A 20,526-nucleotide genomic window follows, 5' to 3' on the forward strand; every position below is an offset into this window, starting at 1 on the left:
TCTGTCTCAGAATAACACTGACCAAGCACACCCGCCCCTCACTTGATTCCACATCCCCAGCGCCACTTCTGGCCTGCGATGCTCCCACTCAGAGGAAAGCATCTTGAATGAGGGGCTTGCGCTTGCCATTCCTGCCTCTTCCCCTCTAGTTTTCTCTTTACCCACCTGAGCCCGTTTGCTGTCCGCAGCCCTCCTTGGACTTGAGGTCGGGTCAGACTGCCAGGATCTCACACCTTGTGGATCCTTCTTTGTCCTCACTCCGCCTTTGGCGGAATTTGACTGGGTCGATTGCTCCCTCCTCCCCTGGACACTCTCCCCTGGCTTTTAGACTCTTCGTTCTGTGCTTTTCCTCCTGCCTCCCTCTGGACTTCTCCCCATTCTGACTGTTTCGTCTCCTCTGGCTTCAATGTTAGTCTCATATATTCCATGGTTTTATTTACTTTTTATTATTAAATTCTTATTTTGAAATAATCTCAGACTTTATAAATGTTGCCAAAATACCTCAGAGAATTCCTGGTACCTGCCCTCCAGTTTCCTGAATGTTGGCATTATACTGTTTGCCTTGTCATCCTTTCTCTCATTACATGCTTGTGTATAATTTTTTCCCCCCAAACCATTTTAGAGTAAGTTCCAAACATGACATTTCTTTATTCTAACTACTTCAGTGTGCATTTTCCTAAAAACAAGTACCTTCTCTTACACAGTACAGTAATCCAAATTAGGAAATGGATGTTGCTCTAGTACTGTTACCTCATTTACAAACCTAATGTATATAAGTTTTGCTACTTAGAGTAAAAGAGAAAAACAACTTCTCCCCATCCAGATTCACTCTGGGCTCACACGCTGCATTTAAGCTGTCATATCTCTTTGCTCTTTTACAATCCAGAACAATTTCTCAGTCTGTCTTTGATTTGAGTACCTTGACAGTATTTTGTAGCGGAGGCTAGTTTGTGGCATGCCCCTCGATTGGGACTTTTTTGATGTTTCCTCAGCCAAGTCCAGTACTCTTGCCTGGAGAATCCCATGGACGGAGGAGTCTGGTAGGCTACAGTCCATGGGGTCGCTAAGAGTTGGACATGACCGAGCGACTTCACTTTGACTTTTCACTTCCATGCATTGGAGAAGGAAATGGCAACCCACTCCAGTGTTCTTGCCTGGAGAATCCCAGGGACGGGAGAGCCTGGTGGGCTGCCGTCTATGGGGACGCACAGAGTCGGACACGACTGAAGCGACTTAGCAGCAGCAGCCAAGTCCAGAGGCATCGATTCGTCTCGGGCAGAGACACTGCAGATGCGTGCTGCTCAGTACATCATATCAGGAGAACGTGACACCAGTGAGCCGAGTTACTGATGATTATCGCTCTTCTGTTTACTTTTAGAAAAACACACGTACAGTACGTCATCTGTTAACCATTTCTAAGTATACAGTTGGCTGGTATTAAGTACATGCATATTGTTGTGCAGCTTTTGGTGTTTGGAATGTTGATCAGACTTCTTCAATTAGGTTTAGCATCCACTGATGAGTCTTGCTTGAGACAGTTATTACTGCTGACAAATGATGATTTTCTAACTTCATCATTGGTTCCACAGTTTGTTAACTGTCCCATGACTTGTAATGCCCCCCTTTATCCTGATGACACCTGAATTTGTATCTCAGCACCTTTCTCCTAAGCTTTAGCCTTTTATTTGTAGCTCTTCATTTATATGTACATCCCTAGATGATTTAATATGTCCAGGAGGTAGCTTTTGGCTTTATTGGGACAACTGTGTCCATTTATTTTACTCACTGTGTGTGGCTGTTTTCATGTTACAAAGATGTTGAGATCTCATGTTGCCATAGAGATCTCCATATGGCCCATAAGCCTAAAATGTTTCTTGTTTGTCTCTTTAAGGAAAGGTGTACTGATCTCTGATCTAAGCGGTTATCTCCTGCCTGGACAACCACAGTGAACAGTTCCTTCTGGCTGACCTCCCTACTTCAGTTCTCATAGAAGTCCAGATGGTCTTTTAAAAACATGGAGCAGGGCTTCCGTGCTGGTCTAGTGGTTAAGAATCTGTCTTGCAATGCACATGGGTTTGATCCCTGGTCCAGGAAGATTCCATATGCAGTAGGGCAGCTAGCCCGTACATCACAGCTACTGAACCTGAGTGAGCTCTAGAGCCTGTGCCCGCCATAGCTAGAGAGTAGCCCCTGCTGTCTGCAACTGGAGAAAGCCCGTGCGCAGCAGCAAAGACCCAGTGCAGCCAAAAATAAATAAGTAAATAATTTTTAAAAAGTACATGAAAATAACGGAGCAGATAATGTGATTATTGTGCTTAAAGCCTTGCAACAGCATCCCGTTGTCCTTAGAATAAGTAAATTCTTACCGTGGCCTCTAAGGGCCCGTGTAATCCTGCCCCATCCTCTGCAGCCTGACATTATTCCGTTCTCCTGCTTACAGCTTCCTTCTCTGGAACTGTTTCTGGAACAGTCCAAGCCATTTCTGTCCTCTGGGCATTTATGTCTGTTCCCTGCCTGAAATACTCTTCCCCCAGTTCCTGCGTGTCTGATCCATGCTCACCTTTTGGGTCCTCCTGCCTGGTGGCCTTCTTTGGTCGTCCTAAGGTTGTTCCCTTCACTACAGAGCAGGACGCATCTACCTTGTTCATCATTAGCTCACCGGCACCTGGTATGGTGCCTGGCACAGTGTACATGCCAAATTACAATTTATTGAGAGATGAATGAACGAATGAGCACATGGAGTGAATGAAATAAGACACATACATTTCAAAATCACTTGCTGTTTCCATTGATTTTTTTTTTTTTTGAGCTGTAGTCAAATATGGTCTTTCCCAAGTATTTTAGACTCTGTGGTTTGTTACAAAATTTTTTATGATAAACAGTGACTTCTGCTAATACACGCTTTTAAAAATTCTGTTCAGGAATTCCGTACTTAAATCAGGAAGAAGAAAGACAGTTAAGAGAGCAGTATGATGAGAAGCGTTTGCAGTCCAACGGCGCAGGTGCTCTGTCCTACACGTCTCCTAACACTTCAAAGTGTCCCGTGACAATTCCTGACGATCAGAAGAAGTTTATTGACCAAGTAGTGTAAGTTCCTAAACTGAAAGCAGACGTGCGATGAGACGTGTGTCTTGGGGCAGGATCGATGCCTGTATCTCAGGCTTGTGATACCCACACACAGCGCACACAGAGGGTGATGTGAGGGCAGGATTTAATTGTGGCATACCTGAGTTTGTGTTATATGTTGTTCAATCGCTGAGTTGTGTCCGTCTCTTTGCGACCCCATGGACTGCAGCATGCCAGGCTTTTCTGTCTTTCACTGTCTCCTGAAGTTTGCTCAGACTCATGTCCATTGAGTTGGTGATGCCATCCAACCATCTGCTGTCAATTGTAAATGGAGTTTTGTGTACTGTGCGCAGAATTGCCATGTGTCACCAGGCCTGAGACTGCCTTGGCAAGGGGGCAGACCTCTTGTGTGGACCACAGGCCTGACAGCCACTGTTCCCCCAGAGGCAGAGGCCCATCCAGATATTGCAACATATCTGTGTTTTTTTTTTTTCTGTTGTGGTGAAGTTCTGACAAGCAAATGTGCCACGGGAGGAGCGTCTGGTTTTGCTTAGTTTAGTTATCAGTATAACTGCTGACTCATTGGAAAAGACCCTGATGTTGGGAAAGATTAAAGGTAGAAGGAGAAGAGGGTGACAGAGGATGAGATGGTTGAATGGCATTACTGATTCAATGGACATGAACTTGGGCAAACTCTGAGAGATGGTGAGGGAGAGGGAAGCCTGGCATGCTGCAGTCCATGTTGTTGAGACGTGGACATAACCTGGCGACTGAACAACAGACTACTTGGCGACTGAATAACAAAACTACTTGACTAGGAAAGTAAAAATGTAAATCACTTGTATCAATGAATCCTTGAGAAGTTGTCACTGACTCATTAATAACAATGACAAAAAGAATCTGCCAAAGTAAAGTATTTTAAGCCTTACTGAACTAAAAAGTTATGATTTGGTAAAATTACATTGTCATATGTTACTGCTTTTGAGTATGGTGGTTCTTTTGATTGATGACTTCGTTCCTTAATGATGCTGATGGTCATATTTTTATTCTAATTCTTCAGAAAGAAAATAGAAGATTTATTACAAAGTGAAGAGGACAAGAACTTGGATTTAGAGCCATGTACTGGGCCAGTTGCCTTGAATATTTTCACTTGTTCTTTTTTGGGAAAGGTAGATGATTTCTGGCATGTGCTCTTCTTGGTCTCTTAAAAACATTCATAAATAGTCTTTTTATTATAGGTATGTTCCCAAGATTTCAGCACTAACTTTAGTGTTAACACAGTGGGGAGCATGGTATATTGAGACACTGAATGAGTGCTTTGTCCTGTCCTGGAGGGAAGAAAACTGTTATGCACCTCTGCTTTAAGACATGCTCAAGAGTGCGTAATTATTGTAGCCTTGATGTGTGCTTCATACAGAAAGACTTCAGAAGAGCCAGAGTCCATTGTTAGGCTATTTCTGTCCTTTTCATTTCTCTCTGCAGTAAAAAGCATCGGTGTTTCAAAGAGTCAGTAATTGAAACAGCCTGCTTTCCTTCCTTCTCCTTTGTGACTAGCTTCAACAGAAGTGTTTTAATGCATCTGTCTACTTAAAATTCTCTTCATACAGCCACAGGAGGTAATATTTTGGTTTGATAAGGACTTCTGCCTCTTTTATAAAGGCAGTATAATAATAGCAGTGATAAAGAGCATTTTCAATTCATTAGTTCTCTTGGAGAAGGGAATGGCTACTTCAGTATTCTGGCCTGGAGAATTCCATGAACTGTTCCATGGGGTCGCAAAGAGTTGGACATGACGGAGCGACTTTCACTTTCACGTTCAGTTCATTGATTCGGCTGTGTCGGGACACAGTTGTGGCACACGGGCTTGTCTCGCAGCTTGTGTGGTGTGTGGACTGAGTTGCCCCTTGGCATATAGGATCTTAGTTCCCCGACTAGGGATCAAACCCGAGTCCTGTCCATTGAAAAGTGGATTCTTAACCACTGGACCACCAGGGAAGTCCCAGTAAAGAGCATTTTGATGAAGAAAGGTGGTGAGGAATCCTCCCACCTCAAGCATCCTCTCTGTTCTTTTTTGCATGTTAACTGTCACTTCTAATGAAGCCTCTTTTAAAACTTATGTGGTCTTTCCCAACCAGTGCTTGGTCAGTTTGAATTTTGCTTCAATGATTGCAAATTAATACCTTTTCATTTGTTTTCGTAGGTTCCAAAGAAAACTGATTTATCAGACTTTGAGCTGGAAGTAAGTGTTTATATTATACATGAGGGCTCTGTGAGGGACCCAGGATTAAAAAATTAAAAGCAGTTTTTTAGCCTTTATTTCATTTTTGATGTTCTGCTGGTTTTGGTGACTTGACCATACTGTGTTCTTGGGCAGTGCTTCATTTTGTTACTGTTTTCCCCCCAATTTCTTAAGTTAAATACCCGCTTAATTTATTTGCTCTTGCTTCTTAGTAGCTGCTGTAAAGGCTTTACAGTTTTCTTTTAATGATCGATTTGGCATATCCTAAATTGAAGTATTATTTGAAGGTATATGAAGGTATGTGTAGTACCTTTGAAGGTATATAATAAAGTTTGGCTTTAAGACCTGGGAAATACTCAGGTGAATGGTCTTTGTTTTTCTTTTTTGAAACAGGATAATTTTTACTTAGATTCTTGTCATTTAATTTATGCAGCTTAAAATATTTAATTATATTAGGCTGCCTTCTTTACTATATTTCAGTAGCATTGTACACAAAATTTTTAATTTCATACTTTTGCTGTTTATAAGAAATACTGAAATAAAGTAGATTAAATGAAAGGTGAATGCTTTTTCTAAAGCAGGGATTAGACCATGGGTGGGTTTCAGGAGGCCTGTGAATCTCCTGAAATAATGTCCAAAATTTTGTATGTGTTTTTTTCTGGAGGTGTTTCCATTAGTTTAGTTATATTTTCAAGTAAATCTCTTAACTTAGCAGTTGAAGGTCAGGATTGGAGAGATGGATGTTTGCACTTGACTTTGTTTGGGGTTCTTGTTCTTTCGTTAGAATCTGCCAGTGAATTTACTTTGACCAGACCAGGAAAAGGGCCATTATTATTTGATCAGGCTCCTTTCTTCTCATGTTATCCTTGCAACATACTCCCTATGGATTCCAGATTCCTCTCCTTGGCAGATGCCAACTACTGTGCAAGCTTACCACAGAGTTACTCATCTCAAACCTCCCCTGTGTGTGCCCCAAACCATCTAAAGAGACCTTCAAAATTTCACTTAGGAAGTAAGCATTGTGACATTTAGAAGCAAGATTTGACTGTGAAGTAATGTGTTGACTGTATTATATGATGCCTGACATTTCAGAAACTGTCTAAGTCCTAAAAACTTAATTTGAAATGAGATACATTGCTGTATTCTAAGAGCAGAGATAGGGAAACATTTGGAAACTGAAATATTATGGAATAGGCTTACTCTACAGTCTTCCTGTAGTGATATTTATTGCATACTTAATAAAACTGATGTAATGAAATTATAGCTATATAGTTGTTTTAAAAGTACTTTAGGGTCTTAGCTGTCATTATCTCATCTATTGATAAGCAAGTTTTCTTTCTTTTCTTTAGGTATCCCAAAGGCATTCATGTTGAGACTTTAGAAACTGAAAAGGTAACCCCAAGGCTTATCCAGGGCCAACATTAAATGCACTGAACCAGTGCCATAGTAATCAAATACAAAGTGCAGTCAGATCAGGAAGTTGAAAATCAGAGTTGACTCCCATACGCATGAGCTGGGCGACATTGGACAAGTCATTTCCCCGCTGCCAGCCTCAGTTTCCTCATTTGTAAATCCACTCATGAGCATGGTGATGATGAGCTCTACTGTCTCACGGCTTTTTAAAAAGTAGTGGATGGAACTGAACTTTGTAAACTTGAGAGCATGCAAATGTTAGTACGTGTTCTCATCATCACAGAAAGCTGGTATGCATGGTACTCCTGGAGTAATTGCTTCTTGTTACATGGGCCACTAAAATTAGGTTTTAGAATCTGGGGCATAAGCATGCTGTCATCATGTATTCCCAGAGAGCAGTGATAGAACCGAAATGGGTAATGGTGGGCTGATGGTGGGTTCCTTTGACGGAACTATAGAATTTTAGAATTTATTTCATTTCTGTAACAGTTGATATCTGGCTGTCCTTTTTATAATGCAGAGTGAGAACTTTTCCTACCGTGTCTGATAAATGTTGTCCACGTTCCATTGCCAAGAATGTGTTGTCCAAAATGCCTGTTTAGTTTTTAAAGATGGAACTCCACCCTTTGCTTGGTTTTAAGTATGTATGGAATGTTATGATAGGAATAGTAGTAGTGGTGGTCAGACAGATGGAAATGGTGCGGAGACAAAAATATACATGTGAAATAAACTCAGTATTTAAAAAAAAAAAAAAAAAAGAATTTGGTTCTTGTTCTTAAGTGAGATGTATAATTAAGAGATTATGTATTAAATCTTGCTAGAAGATAAATCTCAAACTTTGACACAGGAGATTTTGTGGTGTTTGATTGATCCAGAATGCAGTGTGAGAAAGAAGATGCTAGTTACCCGACAAGTTACTGGAAAATCCAGGATTTTTCTCTTATGTTAATAAGATACAATACAGAAATTTTTTAAATTGAGGTAGGGTTGACTTACAGTATTAGTTTTAGGTATATAATATAATGATTTAAATTTATATGGGTTACATAGAATTTTTATTTTAAAACCAACTATTTTGAAATCCATGTTCAAGTACAACATCTTAGTGTCCATTATGGAGTGTCTTACTCTCACAGTCTCTTGATATTTATAATTGACTCTGTTGGGGTGAATTAATAAATCATAGGAAAATGTCATGGAAACATGGAGATGAGTTCTAGTTTGTAAAGCAACAACTCAACTTTGGTGGCATTTCAAGATACTTTGAATGTGTTTTTCCCCTGAAAGACTGTGCACTGATAAAAAATTATAACTTCTAATGGTGGCAGAACCTGAATTTCAAGAGGGTGAGGCGGGTCGGGTAGCTTCCAGAAAATTGAATATCTGCCTTATGTCTTTTAGAAAGAGCGATACATTGTTATCAGCAAAGTAGATGAAGAAGAACGCAGAAGAGAGCAGCAGAAACACGCTAAGGAACAGGTGACTGAACTACACTCATTTCCTTTGGGTGAGAAATGCCAAGAGAATTGTAGAGCTTTTGTTAGATTCAATTTAGTGAATCATTTTCTACCATAGAAGAGTTGAATTCATAGCAAAACCTGAAAGAGAATGAGGGTAGGTATTTAGATGTAGCCAGCAAAGTGAGGGTGGCATTGTGTCTTCACCTCCGTGAAGCCATCTCAGAGCAAGAGTTAGTGGCTATCATTCAGACTTTGTGTCACTGAGCATCTCAGCCCATTAAGTGATCTCACCGTGGCTAAATTCAGGCCCGGTTAACTAGTTTTCCTAAAACAAAGTTGAGACGATATGGGCCTACAGATGCATGCTCATAGTTAACGTTGGAACCTCACTCTAGTTGTCCTCTGGAGAATGGTTTCGAGCAGGAAGACTAGTTAAGCTGAAGAGTAACCAGCTAAGAGACACCAGTGGCCTTAAACAGGAGAAAGTGAAGTGGAAGTGTTAAATGGTCTTTCATGTCCAACTCTTTGCGACCTGATGGACTGTAGCCCACCAGGTTCCTCTGTCCATGGAATTCTCCAGGCAAGAATACTGGAGTGGGTTGCCATGCCCTCCTCTAGAGGGGCTTAGCTTTGAGAACAGGTTTTTTTTTTTTTTCTTTTAAAAAAAATATTGTCTTAAAAAATTTAATTCTGGTAAAATATGTAACATGAAATTTACCATCTTTGCCATTTTGAAGTGTTCAGTTCTGTACTGTTAAGTACATTCACATTGTCCTACAACCATCACCACCATCCATCTCCAGACTATTTTTATCCTGCAAAATTGAAACGCTATACCCATTAACTAGTAACTTCCCACTCCTCCCATCCCCCAGCCTCTGGTACCCACCGGTCTACCTTCTGTCTGTGAATTTGACTCCTCTCAATGCCTCACATAAGTGGAATTGGATAGTATTTGTCTTTCTGTTACTGGCTTTGTTCATTTAGCGTAATGGCATTTTGGGTTCATCTTTATTGTAGCATGCATCACAATTTCCTTTCTTTTTGAAGTCTGAATAATATTCTATATACCACATTATGTTTGTCCATTTACCTGTTTATGGACTCTTGTGTTGCTTCTGTCTTTCGGTTCTTGTGACTAATGCTGCTCTGAACATGGTTGTCAAGGACTCTCTTGAGTCCTTGCTTTCAATTCTTTGGGGCATATACCCAGGAGTGGAATTGCTGGATCATATGATAATTCTATTTTTAATTTTTTGAGGGACTACCATGCTATTTCCCACGTGACTGTACCACTTTTCATTCCCACCAACAAAGTACAAGTGTTCCAATTTCTCCACAAAACCACCAGTGCTTTTCAGACTCAAGAGTAGTTTAAGGAGGTAAACAATTTCAGTGAGGGTGAAGTGGGAGAGCAGGGGGCTTGCAGGTTCCTGGGAATTAAACTGGACCTAGTGAATTTTTTTTGTTTTAATTTAAATTTTTGACCATGCCACACAGCATGCAGGATCTTAGTTCCCTGACCAGGAGTAGAACCCATGCCCGTTGCAATGGAAGCACAGTCTTAACCCCTGGACCAGGGACATCCCAGGAGAAGAGTCATTAAGTAATTTAGCTGTGAAGAGATAAGGAGAAGGAGAATGGTTCTCTAGAGTTTAGAGTTAAGGAGGGGATTTCAAGATAGGAAAGAAATTGAGTCTGTTTAAGCACCGTCATGAAGAAGACAGGAGAGAAGAAGCTGAGTGGGAATGCGTCTCAGTGTGATGCTATAAAAATTTTGTAAAAATGCATTTGACCAGGAAAAAAGACAGCGGGGTGGTGGGGGGGGGGCTTCCCTGGGGGCTCAGTTAGTAAAGAATCCTTCTGTAGCGCAGGAGGATCCTTGGGTTGGGACAATCCCCTAGAGAAGAGAATGGCAACCCACTCCAGTATTCAGTATTCTTGCCTGGAGAATTCCATGGACAGAGGAGCCTGGTGGGCTACAGTTCATGGGGTCAAAAAGAGTCTGACACGACTGAGCAACTAAGCACTCACTCAGGAAAAAAAAAAAAATCAGAGAATTCTTGATTAACAGATAGTCTGAGTGGTTCTCCTCAGAATGGAATGCAGTATTGATTTGGCCAGCAGGTGGCAGCTTTTAAAAGTCCCTGTTTATAAGACAACTTCTCGTTTAGTCCTTAAGTTGTATCAGACTCTGCAACCCTATGGACTGTAGCCCACCAGGTTCCTCTGTCCATGGGATTACCCAGGCAAGAATACTGGAATGGGTTGCCATTTCTTCCTCTAGGGGATCTTTCTGACCCAGGGATTGAACCCATGTCTCCTGCATTGGCAGATGGATTCTTTACTGCTGAGCCACCAGGAAGCCCCTCAAGGCAGCTTGAGGGATATGGAAATTTCAACAGTTGATTGGAAGTGATGGGTATACCCTAGCACTGTTATCTTAGTAACTAGTGAATAGTTTGCCACTTGCTCAGCCCTCTCTCTGAAACAGAAAAATGGTACATGCAGAAATCATTTCCAACACACTTGTTTGGGGGTGATGGACTCAAAGCAAACAAAAGTCATCTAACTGGATATAAAATTTCAGTCTCTGGTTTTTTTTTTTTTTTTTTTGCTTAGATTCAATAAAGAACTCATTCAAATAAGGAACATATATATTTCAATAGTTGGTGTTTTGTTTTGTTTTTAAATTAGGAAGAACTGAATGATGCCGTGGGATTTTCTAGAGTCATTCATGCCATTGCTAATTCGGTAAGTGAAACACACTTTGTAATTAATTTCCTGGACATAACATTTACTGTGAAATGCCAAGTTATCATTGCAAATCCATCATCTGGTCACATTGATGTTAGAATGTTTTCCTGGTCTGGAGGGAGAAGTTAGAACTTCATAAAGATAGCTTGTTGTCATAATGTGCTCAGTGTGACATTGTAATTGCTGAATTACATCCAAACCATTTTTTCAGAAAGCATTTCTATTAAAATGCAGAAGAGGATTATACTGTGATGGCCTTATGTGGCTCCATGAAACTGATATTTATTATTCTCAAAACCAACAAGAAGCAGAACAGCAAACTAAAGAATATGAGGAGAAATAATCCAGTGTTTGAAACCTTGTATTCCTTCATTAAAAGAAATCTAGAGGATAAAAATAATTGTGTTGAATTCTTCCACTTAATTGAATCTTGTATCTTTGTTTTTAAAATAATCTTATTTATTTATTTATTTTGGCTGTGCTGGGTCTTTGTTGCCGTGAGGGCTTTTCTCTAGTTTCAGCGAATAGGGGCTACTCTCTAGTTGCGATGCGCGGGCGTCTCATTGCGGTGACTTCTCTTGTTGTGGAGCACAGGCTCCAGACCACGTGGGCCTCAGTAGACATGGCACATGGGCTCAGTAGTTGTGTCTCCTGGGCTCTAGAGCACAGGCTTGATGGTTGTGGCACACGGGCTTAGTTGCTCCCCAGCATGTGGGATCTTCCCGGGCCAGGGATTGAACCTGTGTCTCCTGTATTGGCAGGCAGATTCTTTACCACTACCCCAGAGAAGCCCTGAATTAATTATATCTTGATAACATTTGATGCATTTAAAAAATGTGTCAACTGTTTATGTAAATGTGCTGGAGGATTCTGTGATAGATATAGTAGATATTTTCCCTTGTTTCTTACATCCTTTAAGAAAAGAAGCACACCCATCTTGCAGAGAGAAACTGGGTCTTGCTGCTGGTTGTTCTGTTGAGTTACCCATCCAAGTCACACTGCTTGCCTGATGCTAAACTTCCTGGAGTCCGAGACTTCCTTGTCCTTGAGTAGCTGGCCTAGGGAGAAGGATTTGTCTCCCTGGAGGAGTCATCTTGTCCCTTAAATGCTGAGCCCTGCATCGGGGAAGCTTGAGGGCAGTGCTTCAGGAGTCCGTGGTTGTCTCAACAGTAGGTGCAGCCTTGTCACACAGGAGCACTTTTGGGGAGGCAGCCACTGGCCCTGGGAAGGGGTAAACAGAACTTAGACCTTGAGAGAGAGAAGGGCTGGCTCCTCAGGAGCTCTTTCAAGTAAATGATATTACTGGAACAGAATAGAACCAGGGATGAGCCTGGAGAAAAACAAAGGTGTGGGTCTCTTGAGAAGTAGCCAAAAAGCTAGTTTAGAACTCAACATTTCAAAAAACTAAGATCATGGCATCTGGTCCCATCACTTCATGGCAAATAGATGGGGAAACAATGGAAACAATGACAGACTTTTTCTTGGGCTCCAAAATCACTACAGGTGGTGACTGCAGCCATGAAATTAAAAGACACTTGCTCCTTGAAAGAAATGCTGTGACAAACCTAGATAGCGTATTAAAAAGCAGAGACATCACTTTGCCAACAAAGATCCATATAGTCAAAGTTACGGTTTTTCTAGTAGTCATGTATGGATGTGAGAGTTGGACCGTAAAAAACGCTGAGCACTGAAGAATTGATGCTTTTGAACTGTGGTGTTGGAGAGAAGACTCTTGTGAGTGCCTTGGACTGCAAGGAGATCAAAGCAGTCAGTCCTAAACTAAAGGAAATCAGTCCTGAATATTCAGGGTCTGAAAAGACCCTGATGCTGGGAAAGATTTAAGGCAGAAGGAGAAGAGGGTGACAGAGGATGAGATGGTCAGATGGCATCACTGATTCAATGGACATTAACTTGGGTAAACTCCACAAGATGGTGGGGGACAGGGAAGCCTGATGTGCTGCAGTCCAAAGAGTCAGGATATGACTGATCAACAGCAACAAGATTGTGTGTATCCAGAGAAGCAGAGAGGGCTTCCCTGGTGGCTCAGTGGTGAAGAATCTGCCTGTAATGCAAAAGTCTTGGGTTTGATCCCTGGATTAGAAAGATCTCTTGGAGAAGGGAATGGCAACCCACTCCAGTATTCTTGCCTGGTATATTCCATGGACAGAGGAGCCTGGTGGGCTACAGTCTATGAGGCCACAAAGAGTTGGACATGACCGAGAGGCACACACACCCACACAGAAGTAGAGGGGAGTTTCTGGTTGTGTTTGCTTACATTATACACACTTAACCAGCCGTTTTCAGAGCAGTGGTGGATTGACTGAAGCTGTCCCTGAAACAGATGTGGGGCAGCAGTTGGCTTTGAGCTCCCATAACCAGCATGATGGTTTAGGGGGCTTTTCCAAGATGGGGGCATTTGTTTGCCTTGTACAAACAATTCAGATCCTTGAGCCAGCTGTGCCTCTATTTTTCCTCTCTGTGGTCCCTCTTCTGCAGAGTGATTCATGGCAAGTTGTGGACCATTCGTAGTGCGTGTCACAGAGCATACCGTGATAAAAATTTAGCCCTGTTTATTAGTGATCCAGACATTTAAAATTTAAGTCACATACTTTACAACTACTAACATAGTTGAGCTCTGTATAGCCAGTGAACAAGTAAACACTCTGTATTAGACCAGATTCTTTCCCCGTCATTCTTAGTAAGGAATCTGTTTTCTCTAGTTTTAAAAAAAATTCGTATTAATTTTTCACCCACAGAAAAACTGGTAGAGGATTTCTATACGCCCGTCACCTGGCGACACCTGATGTTACTGTCTTGTATAACCACACAGTTGCAAAACCATGAAATTAGCCTTGGTACAATATTATGAGCTAACTTGAATTTAACCTGTTTTTCCTCTAAGTCCTTTTTCTATTGATGGTTCTATCTAGGACCCCACATTGAGTTTACTTGTTATTTCTCCTTACTCTTCTGCAGTCTGTAGTTTACTTTGTCTTTTATAACCTTGATGTTTTTAAAGAGTATTGATTGATTGTAATTGTGTCAGGTGTCCCTTGGTTTGGATTTGTTTGATCTTTTCTCACGTAGGATTGAAGACACAGTTTTGGCAGGCAGACCACAGAAATGATGGTTCATGACGTTGACCCCCATCACTCAGTTCAGGTGGTGTCTGCTGGGTCTATGCACTGTAGAGTTACTGTTTTCCCTTTTGTAGTTAATAAATATATTGGGGGCGATATTTTGAGATGCTGAAAACCCTGTTTTTTCTTGAGCTTTTGCCAGTGACAGCATCTGTCGGTGGATCTTGCCTGCAGCCGTCATTACTGTGGTATTCTAGTGGCGAGTTTGTGTTTCCCTCTTTCTCCATTTGTTTCTGGAAATCTTCTAGAAGAGCCGCCCCTGCTCCCCTTCTGTTAATCCTTTTTTTTTTTTTTTTTTTTTGGACTCAGAGAAACTTATTTCATTCTACATATCTTTAAACAATTTGTTTATTTGGCTGCAGCAGGTCTTAGTTGCAGCGTGCAGGCTCTCTAGTTGTGGCACACAGGCTTAGTAGTTGGGGCTTGCGGGATGAGTTGCTCCAAGGCATGTAGGATCTTAGTTCCCTGATTAGAGATCGAACTGACATCCCCTGCAGTAGAAGGTGGATCCTTAACCACTTGACCACCAGGGAAGTCCCCATTGTATAGATTTATCTCTTAATTTAAAAACATTATTTATTTATTTATTTGTTTCTGGCTGTGCTGTCTTCATTGCCGCCTGTGGGCTTTAGTTGCAGTGGAGCAGGGGCTACTTTTCTCTGGTTGCGGTGCACGGCTTCCCGGTGCAGTGGCTTCTCTTGTTGTGGAGCATGGGCCCTAGAGATGCAGGCTTCTGACGCTGTGGCACACGGGGTAGCTGCCCCATAGCCTGTGGGGTCTTCCTGGACCAGCGATCGAACCGTGTCCCCTGCATTGACAGGTGGATTCCTAAGCCCTGGACCATGAGGGAGGTCCCTCTACAGATTTTAATCTAGTGTTCTTATCATTTATTTTGTTGCTCGGATGGTACCACATGGGCCATTGGTGCTTCTTCAGGCTGGCTCGCCTGTAACAAGCCCCTTCCTTTTCTGAGCACCTCCTTACTTTCTGACGTCACAAGATATTCCACACTCATCTTGTATCTTCCTTTCCTCAGCTCTAGAATCAATGACTTCTCCAAGGAGCCCGGGTTCCTTTTAGAAACCAAGTTCTGGTGCTGGGCTGCTGTGGTGTTACTACTACTAGTTCCCCTCCCTGCACAGAGCTGAGAATGATACATGTGTGTGGCCACGCATGTTTACACACGTTGATATTTCCGTGTCTGACTTACATGCATATTTTCAAAAATGAATTTATACTGATACACGACAGATTCTAGTCCAGTACCACAGGGTTTACTTTTAACCTACTCTCTCTTCTTTGTAACTTTTTTCCCTCCAACACTGGGAATTGCAGTTCTTGTTATCTGCTGTGTTGATGTTACTTCTGTTCTTCCCAGCCACCTTCAGTATGGTCGAGGGCTTCATTTATAATACAGTTAGGTTTATCTTTTAGGGCTTCCATTTTGGGTTTCTTCCTTCTCTGTGGTTTCGATCAATACTTGGTATCTTAGCACTGTGTAGATATTCAGAATGAGAGGATAGCTCATCTGTTGGATTTGGGAGATTTTGTATAGAATTATTTATTTCAGAGGATTATGCTTACCTTTGTGAGTCAAGGAGTATTGCTCTGAAGGTCCACTGGGACATAGAGAAAAGCTCCAGATGCTTTATGTTAAAAATGCTGTCACCTGGCTAGCTAAATCTAAATTGATGTTCCATTTTTGCAGTTTACTTTTTATCAAAATGGACTAATTTATTGCACATATATTGTACCTCGTTGGTTGAAGAGCAGTGAATTTCATTGGAAACAATATTTCGAAACAAGCCCTGTGGAATTTGGCATACATGATGAAGGAAATGGAAACATTCTATTTAATAAAGTTACTTATTTTTTACCTTCTAGCATTGTTATAAGTGTGTCTTTTGAAAATAAGTGAGTTGTTTTGAAGAATACATTTCTGAAATAGATATTTGGAATTTGTTCACAAATTATTTGACAGTTCAAGGTATCTAGCATTTTCAGTTACATTTTTGAGCTCTTTAATAAAAATTTTGCTACTTCTGATTCTTGTGTTAGTAAAAATTTTACTACTTCTGATTCTTTTGGGTAGAAAATGAATAAAATCAGAGAAAAAGATCAATGAAATCAAAGTCATTTGGAGCTTTTACTTTGCATTCTGGATTTTACACCAGAAGAGGAATGAAGCCAGCCCAAATTTCTTTATTTGCATATCTTTATACATTTTTTTTCCCCCTTAGTGTCAAAAAGTAAGTTTAGTACAAAATCCTCATGGAACCAAGCCATACATTTCAAGATACTTAGCATTTTCTGTTTTTTTGAGCTCTTCAATAAAAAGCCCTGATAAAATTTTGCACCAAGGAGTCTTTCCTAACCTTGACTTTTTTCAGGGGAAGCTTGTCATTGGACACAACATGCTCTTGGATGTCATGCACACGGTTCATCAGTTCTACTGCCCTCTGCCTGCGGTGAGTGACCTGTCAGCCTGTGTTAAAAATTCTCATCTTCAATACTGAGAAAGTGTTCTTTGTGGGGTGCCGTTCCCTTGTCTGCACCTGTCCCCGAGGGACAGTCTCCTGCACTTGGTTGAATGTTTTTGAAGAGATTTTAAAGGATCTTCGGACATCTGCCATTGCTGGAGCGAGGTTAAACATTTGTTTCGTCTTGATGCCGGAGGTTTGTTTGCTCAGTTAGTGCTGAGCAGGGGTTGCTGAGCCGCAGATGTGGTCTCCGGGTTTGATACTGCTAACGTGAGCCACAGCAGGGCGCTGAAGCAGGGGTGGCTGGGGTAGGGGTGGGGGGCGGGGGTGGGTGGTGGTGCTAGAGGTCTGTAGACTGGGTCAGGTTGTGTAAAAGTCTTGGTTGCTTCTTGCAAGGTAACCCTTAGATTCTCTGTGGACCGTGGTGTTTTGGGACTCTTGGAGCCGTGCGGTCTCAGGGCACCAAAGCACAGAGTCCGGGAGAAGGGCTTCTCTCTGTCTCCTCCTCTTCGCTCCCTGACTGCCTAGGGCCTCATCTTACTGCTGCTCATCACTGCAGTGCCTTGCCTTCATTTACTCCCCCTGTTTTCTGTCCTTCAGTGACCTCACCCGCCTTCTAGAACTTCAGTTGGAGACACCGACATCTTCCTCTCCAGCTGGCATCTCTCCTCAGATCCGGTCACAGTTTACGCTGACCCCGCACGTCTCTACCTGGGTAGCTTTCAGAATGAGTGGGGTTTAAAATTCATGTGTCGCAAACAGGGTGTGCAACTTAACGTAACCTTTCTCTCCTTCTGTCTCCAAACCCGTTCTTCCTCCTGATTGCTTTACTGTAAATGATACCCAGTCACCAACATGGTTTTTAACATCCGTTTTGGCTCTTCCTCTGTCCCCCAGATCTGGCCAGTTAGAAAATCCTGGCAGTTTTGTCTCCAGGCTGTCTCTCACATCTGGATTCTTTCCATTTCAAGTAGCAAGTAGCCTTATTCCTCATCTGAAGATGGCAAACTCCAAGCAGGATTCCCTGCCTCACTTTAACCTTCAGCCCATCCTTTAAACAGAGGTTGGCAAACTTTTTCTATAAAGGGTCAGATAGTCAAATATTTGGGGCTTTCCGGGCTGCCTAGTCTTTGTCAGGACTCTTAAGATGGTCATTGTCACCTGAAAACTGCTGTAGAATGCAGTGTGTCAACAAATGGGTATGACTTTGTCCCAGAAAAATTTTATTTAAAAATAGGTGATAGGCCAGATTTGGCCTGCAGACCGTGGTTTCCAGCCTCTGCTTTAAACTATCATACCGCCAGATTTTTTTTTTAATTGGAAGATAATTGCTTTTCAATATTGTGTTGGTTTCTGCCATACAACAACTCGAATCAGCTATAATTATATATATATCCCCTCCCTCTTGAGCTCTCTTCCCTCCCCCGACCCTATCCCTCTAGGTCATCACAGAGCACCAGGCTGGGCTCCCTGTGTTACACAGCAGCTTCCCACTAGCTAGCTGTTTTGCGCATGGTGGTGTATATATGTCAGCGCTACCCAATTCATCCTACCCTCTGCTTCCCCCGCCCTGTCCGCAAGTCCATTCTCTACTGCTGTGTCTGCGTATACCACCAGATTCACCTTTTATGGCTTCTGGATTGGATGATACCTACTTTAGAGTTCAGTGTCGTTTATACATCTGCAAAGCCTCAGTTACTTCACGTTTCTCACAATGCGTCGTTCCTTCAGCATCTTGATTACTTTTCTTTGGAAAATTCCAACACTGAGTACCGCAGGTCTATTGGGAAGCCTGTTCCTATTTCTGCAGCCTTAAGATTGTCGTTGCTTTTCATAAAAACTGCATCACCCTCAGGGACTCAAAGGCATCATAGTTGTGAGCCTCAAAACAAACATGATGGGTGTGAATTTGCATTGTGTAAATCTAAAGGGCTAATGTTAATTTCAGAGCTGTCACTCCTTATTGACTGAATAGTAGTAGCCTTTCTCACGGCTTTTTGACCTTCAGAGCAGTGAAGTTATCTGTAAGGAAAGTGTATTTAATGCTGTGTTTATAGGTGTTTCAGACACCAAACAGAGCTTGGCTTGTAACAGGCATTAAGTACTGATTTAACAAATGAGTGTCTTCCAACTGTGTCAGCTTTGTAATCTCCTGATGTATGGCTCTGTCCACATCACTGACCCTGAGTTAAATTCTGAGTTAATCCCATGTTCTTTGTTTTTCTATACAGTTGATTCTTTTTAGCCTGGCATTATCAAGCCTTCTGTGATCTGGCCCAACCTTCTTGTGTAGTCTGGACCCGTTTTTGTCCTTCCTCCCAGCCAGACTGGCTCATTTTTCAACCCCCAGAAAACGTGTGCTTTTGCATGTCTGTAATTTTTGGTATATGAAATCCTTCAACTTGAATTTCCTCTGGCTTTTCTCAGTGTTTGCTATTTACGGCTTTACCCATCTTACCCAGGTCCAGTGTGTGCCTCTTTGGGTGTACACCTTTTCCCTGCTTGCTGCCTTGCCCAAGAGTGATCTTTCCTTTCTCTGAACTGCCAGAGAACCGTGTACCTCTTCTGTTGCATAAATGTTGCCTTTACATCTTATTCCACTTTTCTCTCTAAGTGATTCCCTCCTTGGACAGGGAGTGTGACCTTTTTATTATCTGTGTCTAAATGCCTAGCATAGCCTTTGTATGTAAGGACTAAATAAATGTTATCTTGCATGTAGCTAGTTTTCAATCAAATTCTACTGGAAAGAGAATATGACTTATTGCAAAGTAGAAGGTGGGTTAGGGTAAGTGTTTTTTTTTTTTTTTTTTTTTTTTTAATCATCTGGTTACATGCTTTATTTTTTTATTTTTTTTAATTTTTTTATTAGTTGGAGGCTAATTACTTCACAACATTTCAGTGGGTTTTGTCATACATTGATATGAATCAGCCATAGATTTACACTTATTCCCCATCCCGATCCCCCCTCCCACCTCCCTCTTCACCCGACTCCTCTGGGTCTTCCCAGTGCACCAGGCCCGAGCACTTGTCTCATGCATCCCACCTGGGCTGGTGATCTGTTTCACCATAGATAGTATACATGCTGTTCTTTTGAAACATCCCACCCTCACATTCTCCCACAGAGTTCAAAAGTCTGTTCTGTATTTCTGTGTCTCTTTTTCTGTTTTGCATATAGGGTTATCATTACCATCTTTCTAAATTCCATATATATGTGTTAGTATGCTGTAATGTTCTTTATCTTTCTGGCTTACTTCACTCTGTATAATGGGCTCCAGTTTCATCCATCTCATTAGGACTGATTCAAATGAATTCTTTTTGACAGCTGAGTAATATTCCATGGTGTATATGTACCACAGCTTCCTTATCCATTCATCTGCTGATGGGCATCTAGGTTGCTTCCATGTCCTGGCTATTATAAACAGTGCTGTGATGAACATTGGGGTGCACGTGTCTCTTTCATATCTGGTTTCCTCAGTGTGTATGCCCAAAAGTGGGATTGCTGGGTCATATGGCAGTTCTATTTCCAGTTTTTTAAGGAATCTCCACACTGTTTTCCATAGTGGCTGTACTAGTTTGCATTCCCACCAACAGTGTAAGAGGGTTCCCTTTTCTCCACACCCTCTCCAGCATTTATTGCTTGTAGTCTTTTGGATAGCAGCCATCCTGACTGGCGTGTAATGGTACCTCATTGTGGTTTTGATTTGCATTTCTCTAATAATGAGTGATGTTGAGCACCTTTTCATGTGTTTGTTAGCCATCTGTATGTCTTCTTTGGAGAAATGTCTGTTTAGTTCTTTGGCCCATTTTTTGATTGGGTCATTTATTTTTCTGGAATTGAGCTTCAGGAGTTGCTTGTATATTTTTGAGATTAATCCTTTGTCTGTTTCTTCATTTGCTATTATTTTCTCCCAATCTGACGGCTGTCTTTTCACCTTACTTATAGTTTCCTTTGTAGTGCAAAAGCTTTTAAG

General features: G+C 41.7%; 1 protein-coding gene across 1 annotated transcript in view; it reads left to right on the top strand.

Annotated features, from left to right (window-relative positions):
- Positions 1-20,526, top strand: part of LOC122683517 (poly(A)-specific ribonuclease PARN-like) — a 50,232-nt gene that overhangs the window by 16,448 nt on the left and 13,258 nt on the right. Inside the window, exons 7-13 of the mRNA XM_043887184.1 lie at positions 2,922-3,087; positions 4,127-4,192; positions 5,267-5,305; positions 6,655-6,697; positions 8,120-8,197; positions 10,876-10,932; positions 16,466-16,543. Of these exons, the coding sequence (XP_043743119.1) occupies positions 2,922-3,087; positions 4,127-4,192; positions 5,267-5,305; positions 6,655-6,697; positions 8,120-8,197; positions 10,876-10,932; positions 16,466-16,543 (527 nt within the window). The remainder of the gene's footprint in view (positions 1-2,921; positions 3,088-4,126; positions 4,193-5,266; positions 5,306-6,654; positions 6,698-8,119; positions 8,198-10,875; positions 10,933-16,465; positions 16,544-20,526) is intronic.

This window comes from Cervus elaphus, chromosome 1 (genome assembly GCF_910594005.1).
Source record: "Cervus elaphus chromosome 1, mCerEla1.1, whole genome shotgun sequence".
NCBI lineage: Eukaryota > Metazoa > Chordata > Mammalia > Artiodactyla > Cervidae > Cervus > Cervus elaphus.